The following is a 16,016-nucleotide window of genomic DNA, read 5'->3' on the forward strand; positions in this document are numbered from 1 at the left end:
ATGTAACTGTAACCCTCTGTATAGTATCTTTACAATAAAAAAAAAAAAATATTAAAAGAGCCGGGTGCCTGTGGCTCATGCCTGTCATCCCAGCTACTCAGGAGGCTGAGATCTGAGGATTGTGGTTTGAAGCCAGACTGGGCAGGAAAGTCCATGAGACTCTCATTTCCAATAACCTACTCAGAAAAATCTGGAAGTGTCACTGTGGCTCAAGTGGTAGAGCACCAGCCTTGACAGCAAAAGACATTTAAGGATGGTGCCCTGAGTTCAAGAACCAGGACTGGCAAAAATAAACAAATAAATGCCTTCACTGATACAAATTTGCTGGTGTTAATTTTCAGGCTTTCATTTAGATAACATCGTGCTTTCATTTTTGTTTAAGTCTAGACTGGGATTCACCTCAACATGACCAAATGTTATTTTGTTTCCTTTAGCCTATAATTAAATGACAGAGTGATTTACTTCCTATGCTCACTGATCATCATTGCTGTTATTTTCATTACATTGTTACAGTACAATTTAATTATGTTAACAGGATATACATTAATAGCAATTCTTTGATTTTTACGGAGAGTGTTTTTTCACTGTGAAGTTCTATGTTTGTAATGCACACAGTTGGTTGATGTGGGCAGCTCTGTTGTCCTGTAACCTCTCCCTGCCACCACCCCAAGCCGGAGGGGGCCTGGGACCACCGATCTCAGCCTGGGACACCAAGTTCTTTCTCTATGGCGTGTGCTTTTTTGACAAACTTCCTAATTTTTTTCTTTAAGTGCTAATGATTAGAGCCAGAGCCTCACCTGACTATATTCTTGAAGGTGAGTTTTCTTCATTCCATCTAATTCTGTAATCAGAGTCATTGTCTGTGCTTTGTTATTCTTATGAAACATTCTACTTCCTGGGCGGGGAAGGTGGCTCAGTGGTAGAGTGCTTGCCTCACAAGCATGAGGCCGATTCCTCAGCACCACATAAGCAGAAAAAAGCCGGCAGTGGCACTGTGGCTCAAGTGGTAGGGCGCTCACCTTGAGCTGAAGAGCTTCAAGCCCCACAACTGACCAAAAAAAAAAAGAAAGTTTAAGAGGGAAACAAACAAAAAAAAACAATCCTATAAACATTCCATTTCCTCTTACTTTTGTAGTTTTTTTTCCTTTTTTGTTGTTAGTGACTTTTACGAAGATCCTACATATAATATTGCCCTCTCCTGAAATTTAACTCATCTTCCAATATTTATTCCTGCCATTATTATACAAGTACCCAACTAATTACAATTTAATTTTTCCTCAGAAGATTCAGATTTGAGAGTTGACAGCTATTGATTCAGACACCTTTTGATAGCCATTGTTAATTGATACTGTTTTCCCTGAAAATATAGAAGGGCTCAAATTTGAACATTAAAAATCAGTAACATTTGACTTCAAATTGAGTTCTATTTTTCCATTCTGAAATAATGCTGTGATTAATCATCAGGCTCTCTTTACAATTTTCAATTTGAGCCCTAGGATTGTGTGGTCACCAGGTCAACATTATTCTAACCTGTTCATACATATACATGGATGCACATACGCACATGTTGTACTGAGTTACGGATTTCAGCTTTGGGATATTCTATATAATCACAATCCAAACTGGATAAAGACTAAAGACTGTGTAAGTTCTCACTGTGTGGTCTGGGAGGGCCTTCTGCCCCAGTCTCTGGGTGCCAGACACTCAGAGATGAACTATCCCAGTGGTCTTTTGCCTCCAGTTTTCCCCTCATATGGCAAATCAGGATTGTCTATAGAAACGAGTGGTTATTTCCCCTCTCAGCATCTTCACGACGCATAACAATGCCTGCTTCAATCTGCTGTTCCATAAAATCAGAAGAAATGGATGCACGGAGGGGTTAAAAAAAATTAGAACACGGGCAAAACTATTTGTCACAGCACTGTCAAAAAGAGAACAAGCCACGATCATCGCTTCGGCAACACAATGCACGATAAAGAGGGCCAGGAAGGAAATCATGGTTTTCAGGGCCTTCACGTGGGCCTTGGTGCTCAGGTCACCGGGACGGAGGCCCAGTCCCTCCATCCGCCCACTGTGGCGCCACAAGGACAGGATTAAAAGCAATAAAGAGACCAGTGACACCAGAAAAAAGAAAACAAGTGTCACGTTAAAGAGAATATGATGGATTATGAAGTTGCTTATGTTTTCCGTAACACTGAATGTCGTGTTTTTTTCCATCTGTGCCCATCCTTGGGTCAAGTTATTACCTAATCTCTCAACAAAAATGAGAAACACAAAGTAAGAGATCACGGCCGCCAGGAAGATCACTCGAAGCAGGCTGCGGATTCTCCACCTCACCCAGAGGAAGGCGGGGCTGGAGAAGCTTGCTATCCTGAAGAAGTAGAAGACGCTGAGGCAGGTGTTACAGGCCAACCAGAGGTAGTTGGACCCCGTCCACAGGATGTCAAAACTCACCACTAGACTCTTGGAGCGAAACATGCTTTCGTGAGGTATATGGAGAGGGGCGGCTGACATGGTTACACACAGAAAGCAAACCTGAGAAACCGCCAGGCCAGTGAGGATCATGTCAATCAGGGAGAGCTTTCTGGTCCTGATCCAGGCAATGCCGTTGGTCAGCACAATGAATCCGTTTCCGAACAACCCCAGTGTGAATTCCACAACAGAAACCACCGCTGGCAGAGCCTTCAGCAGGCAAGACATGGCCACTCTCAGACAGGACCCTCCTTCTGTTCACAGCAGTAGTGCTGTCAGGCGCAACAACACCAGAGTGTCCAAACAATGTCTCCTTCCTCTTTTCCTGATGGCCTCGGTTACAGTCAGGAAGGCCCTGAAGATATTTCCCCCAAACAAGGTCTCAGTTAAACCACAGAGCCTCGTCTGCTTTTCTTAGGACACCTGCGACGTTTTTTTTTTTTTTTTCAAGGCAGGTGTCTGTTACCTTCTGCTATGAGCCCTGGTCATAGTTTACATGAAGAGTTTTGCATTGGAATTTGAATCCCCATTTGCAATCATGGACAACTGCGATACTATTTCTCTTACAGTTTTCCAGTCTTCCCACTTCCTTACAATCTATTACAATCTATTCGTTCTGTGGTGTTGATTCTTTTGATCTGTGCATCATTCTGGGGCTGAGACCCTTGGGTACCCATAGGACGATAAATCATCAAATGGGATCCACACGTGTCTTCATTACCAGCCACAACCTCAACCACACACACTATTTAGAGTGGTGTGTGTGTGAGAGAGAGAGAGAGAGAGAGAGAGAACAATCAAACCTGCTACAGTTGTTTTTGGGAACAGGGGCTGAGGGAAGGAAATGGAATGAGTGAATCTGATCACAGTATATTTTAAGAATGTATAGAAACATCACAGTTAAACCCCTTGGACAAGTAGTACATAGCTATAGAAATGTTTGGGTTTTTTTTTTAACTCTCAGTAAAGCTAGGAATAAGTAGAAACCTTAAATGGATCAATTCACAAATAGTATTCTGAGAATGATTAAAACTGGATATTTGGGCTGGGAAGAGCGCTCACCTAGCATGCATGAAGCCCTGGGTTTGATTCCTCAGTACCACATACACAGAAAAAGCCAGAAGTGGTTCTGTGGCTCACGTGGTAGAGTGCTAGCCTTGAGCAAAAGAAGCCCAGGGACAGTGCCCAGGCCCTGAGTTCAAGCCCCAGGACTGGCAAAAAAAAAAAAAAAGTAAAAAACAACTGGACGTTTTACCCTAAGACTGAACAAAGCAGAAAGGCATGCACTAATGCCTTATACGCAGCTTTGTAATGAAACAATACAAGAAAATCCAAAGTTGTATAGATGGCAAAAAGAAGGCAAAATTCCTTTTTCTCCAGGAAATATGGTTCTCAACACAGAAAAACCCCAGATCTCCAAAAGGTAGACCTAAAAATAAGAAGAGATGTTTACAAGTTCACAGCACACAGGCAACTTACAGAGTCCTACACAGTATTTGTATACTATAGAAAACAATAGTCCACAGACATCCTTGGCCATCAGAAGAAATACGAGAAACTTAGAACCCGATTTTTACAAACTATGCCTGAAAACTATACAGGTGAAACTGTGCTGGGTCCAGTGAGTGAAAAGTTTGTCATGCTCATGGGCCGCACGAGTCACTGCCATTGAAATGCCAAGGACAACAAACCCATCTACACCCAGCATGGTCCCAAGCAATGGCCTAAGCCCTTTACCAAGAAAATCAACAGGCTAAACCTAAAACGTACATGCAAACTCAAAGGAACTGGAAAAATGAGACGCATCTTGGAAGTTGGAACCATTTTTTGAGGACATACTTTTAATCCATTTTAAGAGGAAGTTAAACCAAAGAAATCAAATCAGGGGAGTGTTTTGGGGAGGTAGGGGGGAGAGAAAGAGCCGGGGCAGGGGGAGGCAGTTCCATGGGGGATGGGGGAGGAGAGGCCACTCCTTCCATTTCAACAGCACCAAGAAGTTGTGTCAGGAGGGTCTGGGATGCAGGCCGGCCTGAACTGAACCATACTGCGAGATCTTGTCAGTATAAAAGACTGTTCTATGGATGTGAATTAGCCGTACAAATAAATATACAGAATCATAGTATAGAAATAGACATCCCAAATGACTGATTTTTAAAGGGTGCCAAGTTGTGCCAGGCACCAGTGGGTCATACCTGTAAATCTAGCTACTTAGGAGGCTGCGATCTGAGGATCACAGTTCAAAGCCTGGAAAAACAACTCTAAGAGACTCTTATCACCAGTTAACCAACAAAAAGGCAGAACTGGAGCTGTGGCTCAAGTGGTAGAGCACCAGCCTTGTGCAAGAAAGTCAAACAACAATGCAAGATAAATGCACCAAGTTGAAACAGTGTGAAAAGATTATTTTAAAGAAATATTACTGGTAAAAAAATTTGTTTTTAAAAAAATAGTCTTAGTCTTAACCTTACACTAAAACTAGAACTTCACTTGAAATGGGTCATCTAGTTAAACATACAACCTAAAATTAGCAATAATACAAAAATGCACATTGTAAATATGCAATATTCTTAGATAACTATTATAAATATTCATTGGGAAAAAATTAAATAAACTAATTGGCAAGAAAAACGGGAGGGGAAGAATAAAAAACTTTTAAACTTCTCATAAATTCTTATTTTATTTGGAACATTCAAAAGTATCTGTTTCTCCTTCTCTCTTTTTTTGAGGGGGATAATAATAATCAAATAATCAAATATGTAATATAAATAATAAATAAAATATAATATAAATAAAATAAAATATGAATAATAAATAAAATATAAAATAATCAAAATTAAGGCACATTCCATCCACCACGGAATTACTCACCCAGCACTAAGCATGCATGGTTTGAAGGCCCCAACGAAGTGTGGTTGCTCTGTGTTTTATCCACCCCTTAGCCACCTCAGCCCCCAAAGAAAGCCTTCTCCTGGGACGTCCCAGTATCAGGAAGAAGGAGTAACTGGAAGGAGAGAGGAGGCTCAGCGTCAGACATAAGGTGTGGGAAGTAGGCCGCGTGGAGTAGGAGGAAGGCGATCATACTTCTCAAGGCTGTGGTGCTGGGGTCTCTGCATCCAGTGGAATGAGGAGCCATGTGCTCTTCAGATGTCTCCACAGGGAGAAGATGAGCAAGAGAAAGCAGGTCGGGAGTGGGTGACTGGAAACCACCATGCCACACCTGTGAGTTCTCAAGCCCGTTCCAGCTGTGAATGAAAAGGGATGGTGGGCAGGTCTGAGCCATCTCAGTGATATTAGTGACCACACTGAGCCTGGACATGGCCAAGACAACAAGAATTTTGTCAACTGCAGAAAACATGCCTTTCCTGACCCAGTCAACGCAGTTGATCACAACGGTGAACCCATTGCTCAGATTCCCCAGTGGAAACTGTACAAGGAATATGACGGCAAAGGTGTTCCACAAGCCATGTCCCGTGTTTGTTAAAATCTCCATGGGCACGAACCGTGCACATCCTTCTCCTCCTTCTCTTCCTTCTGCAGCTGTCGGGCTGATGTCAAGTCAGGGATTTCAAGGTTTGCTAATTAATCTTCAGGAAGTTGGGGGGGGTTGTTTTTTGTTTTTTGTTTTTTTCTGGTCATGGAGCTTGAACTCTGGGCACTGTCCCTGCACTCTTCAGCTCAAGGTGAGTGCTCTACTGCTTGAGCCACAGCGCCACTTCCAGTTTTCTAGTGGTTTATTGGAAATAAGAGTCTCTCGGACTTCCCTGCCTGGGCTGGCTTTGAACCATGATCCTCAGATCTCAGCCTCTTGAATAGCTAGGATTACAGGCGTGAGCCACCGGCACCTGGCACCTCAGGAAGCTTTTATTTCTCTTAACTTTCTCTATGGAGTCTGAGCTCAGATACTTTGGGCAGAAAGCTTTCGTGCTTGGTGAGGGTGCAAGATCAGTGATGCAGAGCTCCCGTTTGCTCTCATGCAAATGAAGACCTGTTCTGTTTCCCTGCCTGGTCTGTTTTGCATGTTTCATTTGTAGGAAATTTGTTTTACCAGCTTGAGTTCTGCGGTGGAAGGATAGCAAAGGTCTATTCGTTGGGCCTGTAACTAGAGGAAGGCTTCTGCAGCCCCCGAGGGGTCCCAAGGACGCACCTGTCTGTGTTACCCCATGGGCCTCTGTGTGAGCAGTGCTCCACAGGCTCCTCCCTGAGCCCCAGCGCAGACTCTGGGCTTGGGCCTGGTGCTCATCCCCTGGCCCCAGAATCTGTCCACTTTCCCCCTGCATTTCTTCTCCACACACAATTGTAAATAAAAGATTTGATGGACAGATAGAAGATAGATAGATAGATAGAGTACAGCAAACAAAGAAAAAGAGAAGGACATTGTGACATACATTTCCAAGCTGAAATCCCAGTGAAGGAAGTGGTATTTTCTAAAAATTCGAGTTTCCTACCTTACTTCCCTCTCTCAGCAACACAGAGCAAAGAGATTGAGCCTTAGAGCTGGGGAGGTAGCTCAGTGGTAGAGTGCTTACCTCACATGCATGAGGCCCTGGGTTCAATCCCTCAGCACCACATAAGCAGAAAAAGTCAGAAGTGGTGCTGTGGCTCAAGTGGTAGAGCACCAGCCTTGAGTTGAAGAGCTGAGGGACAGCACCCAGGCCCAGAGTTCAGGCCCCATGACTAACAAAAAAAAAAATAAGAAAGAAAGAAATTGAGACTCACAAGGTCTGGCTACATGGAGACTGGAGAAAGATGTCTGACTTAACACTCATGTAAAAAAAAAAAACATCATTTTCATCATATTGTAATACACAGCCATTTTATTTAAAAAAACAATGATTTACATTCAATGAATATATCATTTCTGAACTATAAAGTTCTGTATTAATTAAATTACAAACTTTGCTGACACATATCAAAATTGTTTTCAGTCTTGTATTATGTCCATAACATAATTAAGTTCTATTATTTATATAATTTACATTATATTAACTTCTATTATTTTATGATTTAATGTTTACATAGTTCATGGTACATAGCTAGGACAGAACAAATTTCCTTCAACTACACTTTATATTTTATAGCTTTAACTATTTATGTATATTTATATTTTATTTCTTCTAAATATTTAGATAAGTGACAGGTGAACCTCTAGCTCCAGTCTTGACACCGACCTAAAGAAATCCTTCCCTCGTTCGCATTTTAGGAACAAACAGAATCCGTGACCCTCCTGTCCACAGAGAGAGAAGTGTGAGTAAATGCTGCCTAGCACATCCCACAGAAAGTGAGGTGAAAGCCATCACTGTGGCATAATTCACGAAGCCAGATGCAACCCTGCGACCACCAGTCTGTAGCCCAAATCAGTTTCTGGACCAGCACCCGCGAGCTCTTAGCATGAGACTCGGCCCTGACAGGTTCAGGGCCAGTCCAGACAACCTGAGGGGGCTGCTGGGCCGGCCAGAGGCCAGGCCTCACCACCACGCTGTGCACAGGGCGAGGTAGGGGCTCAGCCTGCGTGTGGGCACTGCTAGAGACAGCCAGTGCTGTCACCCTGGCTCACACTGTCACTTCGTGTCAGTCCTGGTCACACCCATCACCATCCTTGTTGGTTTAATTTCTATGACAAAAGCTCAGATTATAGAGTAGACATCTACTTGCTTAATCCTTTTTTGACTGAAAATATAGCATAGGACTTGGTTTTGAAAGGAACACTGAACAATGTGTGTGTCCAAATTGACTTTGCTCCCGAGCCCTCAAATAGTCTGCTAAAGCGTTAGGCTTTATGAACTCTTAATTTAGGCTTCAGTTTTGGGGGGTGGGATTCCAGCTTTAAATGATCAAACTGTTAAATTATGAAACATTCATCTGTTTCCATTCTAATATGTGTCTAACATATTAATAAAGTTGAAAAATGAAATAATCTGTGTATTAATAGTGTCTAATATAAAATGCATTCCAAATATACTACAATTAAACTATTAGGTTCATGGTCTTCATGCATAATGAGAACAAATAGAAATACCTCCCCTTGGGCTGGGAAGGTGGCTCAGTGGTAGAGTGCTTGCCTTGCATGCCTGAGGCCCTGGGTTTGATTCCTCAGCACCACATAAACAGAAAAAGGCGGAAGTGGCGCTGTGGCTCAAGCGGTAGAGCACTCGCCTTGAGCTGAAGAGCTGAGGGACAGCGCCCAGGCCCAGAGTTCAGGTCCACGGCCGGCAAAAAAAAAAAAAAAAGAAATACCTCCCCTTTTTTGTGTCAGTCCAGGGGATTGAACTCATCTGAGCCTTTCTTGCTCAAATTAGTATCTACCACTTGAGCCATAGCTTCACTTGCAGCTTTTTATTGGTTTATTGGAAATACTAGTCTCATGAACTTTCCTGCCTGGGCTGGCTTTGAACAATGATCCTCTGTTCTCAGCCTCCTGAGTAGCTGGGATGACAGGTGTGAGCCACCGGAGCCCAGCAACAATAAAACACAAAATGTTCCTTTCCATTTAGATGAGGCAAGTATTCTCCCAGTGACTCAAGAGCACATCACAGAAGGCACAGCTGAAGAGCCGGGTGAGAGAGAAGCACAGGAGACCTTCTATCCTCTTCTTTCTCTTTTTCTTGAGTCGGCACCTTAGGTAGTCCAGAGCTCAGGCTGGCCTTGAACCCGGGCTCCCCTTGCTTCAGCTTCCTGAGTCGTGGGATCATGGATGAGTCCCATCACGGCCGGTCCTCAGAGTTCCTCTGTGTCCCTCTCCCCAGGAGCAGTCCGGGAGAATGGACATGCTCACGGGAGCCGGGGATTCCACGCATCACACACAGCTCAGCTTCCCCAAGGTGCACAGCCACACCCACTTCAGTGTACCGTTCCATAGAATCAGAAGTAATGCATGCCCGGACGGGTACAACAATAACAGAATATGGGCACAAATTTTTGCTTTGACACTCTGCAGACAAGAATAGGCCAGAAATAACACAACCTTGCTTATAAAATACATAATGAAGAGGAGGAGGAATGAAATTGTGGATTCCAAAATCCCCCACTATGAATTCCATAAGATAAACTACCGTGAACAAATGTTCCACAAAGCTGGACATGTCTGCCCAGGGTGGGGGCCTCTGCTCAGCTCATCATCCTCAGCCGGCGTCCAGTCAGCTTTAGTCAGGCACATGTGGGCCTCTGGAGTTTGCTGTAGTCCTTCTCTTCCTATGATAACCTTCCACACATGACGTTCAATTAAAAGAACACCAAAGCTGCAATTTGTATTGCATGCACTAAAATTAAGGCGCACTCGAATGGCACATGGTAGAGCATGCCCTTCCGACAGAGCATGGCACATCCCTGGCGGCGGGGGGCGGGGTAGGGCGGGGGGGGGGTCTCGGGCTCCAGGAATTTGAGTACACACAGCCTTGGGATCTAAATCACCCTTCAATCCAAAAGCGTGTTTGATTCATAGAATGAATCTTATCTAAATGGTAAATCCAGCGAATTTGACTTCCAACAATACACTCTTTTTATTCTTCATCTATTATCTGAAGTTGTAGGACAATGTTTGACATTAGAACCAGTTTTGTGTCTGTAGTTTTATCAGATTCTGTTCCTGTAGCAATGTCTCTCTCTCTCTCACAGAGAAGCTTTACATTTCTATAGGTTTTTGACTTGAAAATCTGAAAAGGGGAAATAAACAAACCTTGATATTATCACTTATCTGTATGGAGCTTCCTGACGTGTCAGCGATTTGCACTGGTATCCTGGTCTGTGTGCCCACCCCTTTACTCATGTAAGTTTCTCCTAAGGCTGAAAATGTTCATAGTACTTATTCCAAAACAACATTTGTAACATTCTTAAAGTCATGCAGCAGAATAAAATAGGGAAAGCACAAATTTCAAAATAAAAAAAAAAACATAATACACTTATGAGCTAAGTCCTCAAGAATATGCAAAATGATCCTAGACATGGTCTATGGGCCTGAAAGGTTCCATGTTTTCAGACCTGCACCTCAGCCATCACAATGCCACAATGGAGGCCCTTGGATGGAGGCCTGTGGATGGAGGCCCTTGGAATGGAAGCCCTTGGATGGAGGCCTGTCTCAGCTACTGGTTGACAGGAGCAGAACAAAGGAGTGTTCCAGCAACCCACATCTGGGACCAGTGATCTGAAGCTCCAAACTTGTGTGAAGAGTGACAGGAAGCTAACACTGAACGGTTAGAGGAGGGTGACCTCAGGTTCCGTGGCTTGTGGCTGGGCCGTGGTGCGGGCACACGTGGACTCTCCACCCTGTCGAAGCCCCTGGCACTATGCCCACAGGGAAGGGATGGTAGACCTATCAGGGACAAGGGCAGTGATTAAAACCAAGAGGAATAAAGACACCAGCAGCGTCCTGGAGACCCAGGCTCTCCACCTCAGCAAGAGCAAAGCTGGGGAAATTGGCTATTGAGAAAATACAAGACTTTGCGCTTGTAACAAGCCAGAGGTGAGGGCGATTGCTTCCTGTGGAGCACATGTGAATCTTCCTTCACGTCTTCCCACTCAACCACAACGCTTGGTAAAACACAGATAACCCTAATTTGGCAGTGCCTCCCAGGGCAGCCAGCTCTGGGCACTGCCAGGCAGTGCCGACATGACCAGCAGGTAAAAGGCTTCTCCTGACCCGGCCTGTCTACGAATCTGCTTCCTCACTTCCCAACCAGGCCTTCTACACTCACACGGAGATTATCAATGTGGCTGGCACACCCATTCCACACTCACAGTGATTATCAACATGGCCGGCACACCTTCCACTTTCTGTATGAAGTTCCAATGTCTCATTTTATTGCTGAAGTCTTCTTCATGAATCCGTCTAAACTCTATGTGTATCTTACACTTGAACACTGAGTTGAGTTGCATTCTCAAACCAGCAAAGATAAGATTTGCCAGGATGCGCACTGGTTCTCAGTCGTCTTCATGAAAATCTTGCATTTGCCTTCGTTCTGATTCTGTGTACACTAAACATAGGAACCTGAAGTATTTGTAGATCACGAGGAAGGAAATGTTGAATTCTTCTGTGCTTGCATGAAAATGAAGGTGCATTAATTTGTATTATCCTGTTGTTCTTGTCTCTGAGTTTTAATCTGGCTACTTGGGTCCTGGACATTATAAATACATAGAAGTAAAGGAACATTTAAGCTGGTATATGGAGCTTTCTAAGCCTTGGGGCTCTTTTTTTTTTTTTTTTTGCTGGTCATGAGGCCTGAACTCTGGGTCTGGGCGCTGTCCCTCAGTTCTTCAGCTCAAGGCTAGCGTTCTACCACTGGAGCCACAGTGCCACTTCCAGCTTTTTCTGTTTGTGTGGTGCTGAGGAATCGAACCCAGGGCCTCATGCTTGCAAGGCATACACTCTACCGCTGAGCTACCTTCCCAGCCTGCCTTGGGACTCTTTTAATGCCTTGTTAGATCCTCACAGGATGTAGGCATCCATTGTACAAAGCAGCTGTAACCGAAGTAATGTTGTGATATACAGGAATGTTACATTGTTCCAGGGATGCCCCAAATTGAGAACAATATTTATCATTTTACTTCCTACAAAGGCATGCATTCATGCATTCGCTCATAAAACCACTAAACCCTTTATTCTAGTTCAACAATTCAAGTAAACTCATCTTTCAACATTGATTGTCCACCAAACTTGGGCTCAGATGTTAAGACATTGCTTAAAAATAGTCTCCAATATGCTGGAGAGAGAACGAAATGATGACATTATGTAGACTCCAACTCTCTCAACCCTGCAAGTGAGAACAGGTAGAATTCTGTTTCTTGTCCCAAATGAAAAAGAGACATTGGAGAGTGCCACACTGAGTGCCATGGACTCTCTCTGGAGCATCTTCCGGCTTGGGACAAGGGCGTTGCTGACCGCACGCACGCCGGTCCCAGGCTTGGTCCCCTGAATCCATCCTGGGCAAAAAGTGAACCCGATGTGTGTCCTGGAATGTCTCACAAATGCCCCCACACCAAGAGGAAAGAAAAAGAAGAAAAGGCAGAATAGCCCAGCACAGACGGGAAATTTAAGGCAAATACTCTAAGTGTTAAAAGGATACCATGGGCGCTGAGGAAGCCAGGGATCCCTGCTCGGCTCCCTCCAGGAAGGAGCTCAGAGGTGGGTCCCCTCCCCGAAGGAGGGAGGGAGGAAGGAAGGAAGGGAGGGGTTGGGGGATGGGTGCTGCTCCTACAACTCCAGCAAGGTCACAGCCCACCCCACACTGCACCCCATCCCCACCCACGCCTCTCCCGTTCTGGAGAGCCTTTCAGGCCTCCTCTCCACCTGCAGCTCCTTTCCAAACAAGGAGAGGGCAGTGGCCAGGTGAATTCCCACCTATTCCATTCATAACACGTGGCACCTTTTTCCACGCCACGGCAGGTGTTGTATGGGGTGCATTGGCCAGAGGTGCATTGGATCGTTCTAATCTTGGTTATTCATGGTAAGTTTTTTGTACTGGCTGTCCCAAAGGCAAGATATCAAAAAGGTAACCGCCCGTAATTGTATCTATGCTTCTCTCTCCTTGGATCATTATATTGATATTAATCCTATGTGTGTAACTCTACTAGTCCTTACACTTCTTACATAACAGCAAACCGAATCGTGTCCTCTGACCCTGTCAGCCCGATTTAACAGAAATTAAAGGGGAAAAAACACGATGGAAGTCCCTCCTCACTCCAATTTTCATAGTGTTATTTTAAATGCACTTTTCCACCTGAAAAAAAAAAAGATCTTATTTTCCATGCCAGATTGGTGGGCTGATGGAGAGGCCTCAGCAGTCCTGCAGCCGGCCCTAGCCCAGGAAGCTGTGCATCACTGGATAGAGACCAAGGAGCGGAGCCTGGCCTGGCCGGCTGCTGCTGAGAGGGAGATAAACTGGCAATGGGCGCTGAGCCCTCTCCCCAGTGAGGGGAGGGAGGTGTACCCCGGGGGGCCAGGGCGGTTCTCTCCCTGCATGGTGGCAGTGAGCACCGCCCTCTGACCCCCTGGTGACCTGCCAGGGACGGGTTCTGGGGTCGCTGGTGGCCCTACCTCCCAGAAATCCACAGCCCGGAAGCTTAACACGCACTGAAACCCAAGAGAAATGAAACGATCGCCATAGCATATCAATTTTAGAGAGGAAGCCGGCTATTATCTAACCTTCAGATTTTCCCAGTGGGGTGTGTGTGTGTGTGTGTGTGTGTGTGTGTGTGTGTGTGTGTGTGTGTGTGTGATGTGTGTGCAGCCACAGAGAAAACACCGTAACATAAATGTATAATTCACATAGACACAGACATGTGCAGAGATGTATGACATCGCTTGAGTGACCTACTGCGGAGACTGCTGTGAAGGCCAGCGCCGCTTTCTCCCCTTTAGCCCCAGATGGTCCTCGGCCCCCAGTAGACAAGTCGAGGAAACCTGCAGCAGGAGGAAGCTGAGGCTGCCCTGGCAGTGAGCAGGAAGGGAAGGAGGCTGAGGACCAGGTACAACACCAGGCTGACCTGCCCAGGCTTCTAGCACCTGCCGCAATGGCCCAGCCAGCATGAAAGAATCAGCATGTGAACGGGGACATTTTGAACTCTGCCCAGCAGGCATCCCGGCCACCACCCCTGGGGCTGCCCTGCCTGGCTGGTCTTCCCAAGGCCGCTGACACTTCAGGCCCAGCCCAATTCTTCCCCCTTCTATGCTGCTTTGCCTTGGGACACAGCCCTGATGCCACAGCTGCGTTTTCTGAATTCCCCTCTGGAGTGGTGGCTCTGAGGATCACTTCTACTTGTGTGGTCTGTCACTTCAACATGAAGCCAGAACCAAGAAAACGCATGTCATCTGTAGGTTGGGTGACAGATTTTATGGGTGTTGATTGACCGAACCCTGGATGGTGTTTTTCCATTCGTTTGTCCATTTATTTATTTATTTCACAACACATCCTCTTGGAAACCATTCCATTTGCTGGGTTTGAGGCGTTGGGGATGGATAGCCAGAGGTCTCTATGTTGCCTAGGGTTACACATTCATCTCATGAGTGCTCAGAGACTGACTTGCATTTTCATACCTGTGCACAAACATACAAAGGCATATATCCTCTTATTTAATACGGTTAAATAAAAGAATTTGTGGGAAGACCTTTAGAAATCCGGCAAAGGAATAGTCTGGATGCTGTGATAACGGTGCTACACTCTACCAATCTAGCTTAGGCTAGAGGTCCCGCCGAGGTGCTACCATAGACCTGTGGCCTGGAAGGTTTCCAGTCTCTCAGCCAAACCCTCACCTGCCCGAGCGCCGAGAGAAAGGCCCGCTTCAGCTTCTTATTTCCCCAGATCAGGATGTACGAGTGGCTCGAAGGGTACAAGAGTCCCACCATATGGAAAAGCGGTTCGGTCCACATATTCTGGGGTATACTGGAAGTCCAGCTGGAGGCGATGATGGTCAGAGAGTTCAGGGTAAACAGCAGGAGGAAGGAGACCATCATTTGCAAGGCCTTCACGTGGACGGCGACGCTGGCGTCTCTGGAGCATTCCACGTGGAGCCGCATCCTCCGGAGGTGTCTGCACAGAGAGTAGATGAGCAGCAGAATGCAAACCAGCGATGTGAAGAAGGGAATGAGGTTCAGGAGAGAGAACAAGGCCGCAGTGGAGAGGTCGATAGCACCCCTCAGCTCCATCTTCCAAGTTGCATTTCCTTCACAGTCACCCACCTGCATTATCCAACCCATGTGCAGCATCACAATATTAAGAAACAAAAACACCAAAGTCCCGCAAACCACAAGGACGACGATGCTTTGTACTCTTCTCTTTAGATGGAGAAAAGTCGGGTTGGAAAAACTGGCTATCTTGAGAAAATAAAATATGATCAGTGCCGTACCATTCCAGCTGCTAAAATGGTTGGTTGTGACGTAGGCGACGACAAGAGCAAGTCTGCTCTTACCCCTGGGAAAAGCTGGATTGAACACAGTGAATTGCACAGAGAGCATTATTACCCAAAGCAAGCCAAGCCGGGAGACAGCTAAAGCCGTGAGGATTCCATCCGCGGAGGAGACCCTCCGTCTCTTGACCCAGTCGAAAGCATTCACCAGAGCTATGAAGACATTGGCAAAATTCCCAAGAACAAATTCCACCAATGCTATGCTGGATACGATCTGTAAGAAACTTGTCATGTCTGCACACACGGGACAAAAAGACACAATATCTCTGGCTGCGGTTCTCTCTGCCCTGACTTTGGGCTCTACTTGCCTCGGACGAAGTTCTCTCGTGGTGATATCTGGGACAGCCTCGGACCCATTGCCCTGCGCAAGTGAGTGAGCTCAATGATGTCTTCGTGGAGAACAGTCTTCTGAAAGCAACTGAGACCACCCACAGGTGCGCTCCTTAGCCGGTGCTGAACTGAGCTCTGGGCTCTCGGTTTCCAGCATGCAAATAAAGGTAGGTTCTGTTTCACAGTTTGCAACTTGCCCTTGTTTAACCTCCATGGGTTGTGTTCATTGGGATTAGTGGTTTGGAATTAAAACATTTTAGAGCTCAGTACAGCATGCAAGCCATTTAACAAAGCTCGGGGCTCATTTCACGCCAGATGTAGGA

At 45.6% G+C, this 16,016-nt stretch overlaps 2 protein-coding genes across 2 annotated transcripts; both read right to left on the bottom strand.

Moving 5' to 3' along the window:
• Nucleotides 1-1,761: 1,761 nt before the first annotated feature.
• Nucleotides 1,762-2,700, bottom strand: LOC105992201 (taste receptor type 2 member 7-like). The gene has a single exon (XM_013025024.1). The coding sequence runs from the start codon at nucleotides 2,698-2,700 to the stop codon at nucleotides 1,762-1,764; it is 939 nt and encodes a 312-aa protein (XP_012880478.1).
• A 7,956-nt stretch (nucleotides 2,701-10,656) lies between these two features.
• On the bottom strand, nucleotides 10,657-15,595 carry LOC105992202 (taste receptor type 2 member 19-like). Its single transcript, XM_013025025.1, has 4 exons — nucleotides 14,711-15,595; nucleotides 13,945-13,963; nucleotides 13,776-13,861; nucleotides 10,657-10,746 (listed from the first exon to the last, which is right to left on the bottom strand). Exons 1-4 carry the CDS (start codon nucleotides 15,593-15,595, stop codon nucleotides 10,657-10,659), a joined length of 1,080 nt encoding a protein of 359 aa, XP_012880479.1.
• Between the last annotated feature and the right edge of the window lie 421 nt (nucleotides 15,596-16,016).

Source organism: Dipodomys ordii, unplaced genomic scaffold (genome assembly GCF_000151885.1).
Source record: "Dipodomys ordii isolate 6190 unplaced genomic scaffold, Dord_2.0 Scaffold81, whole genome shotgun sequence".
NCBI classification, from domain to species: domain Eukaryota; kingdom Metazoa; phylum Chordata; class Mammalia; order Rodentia; family Heteromyidae; genus Dipodomys; species Dipodomys ordii.

Coding starts and splice junctions, on each gene's coding strand:
- LOC105992202 (XM_013025025.1), bottom strand. CDS start 15,595: ATGACAAGTTTCTTACAGATCGTATCCAGCATAGCATTGGTGGAATTT. Junction 10,747..13,775: donor CCTTCACAGCAGTCTCCGCA/GTAGGTCACTCA, acceptor CTGTGGGCATAG/TGCCAGGGGCTTCGACAGGG.
- LOC105992201 (XM_013025024.1), bottom strand. CDS start 2,700: ATGTCTTGCCTGCTGAAGGCTCTGCCAGCGGTGGTTTCTGTTGTGGAA.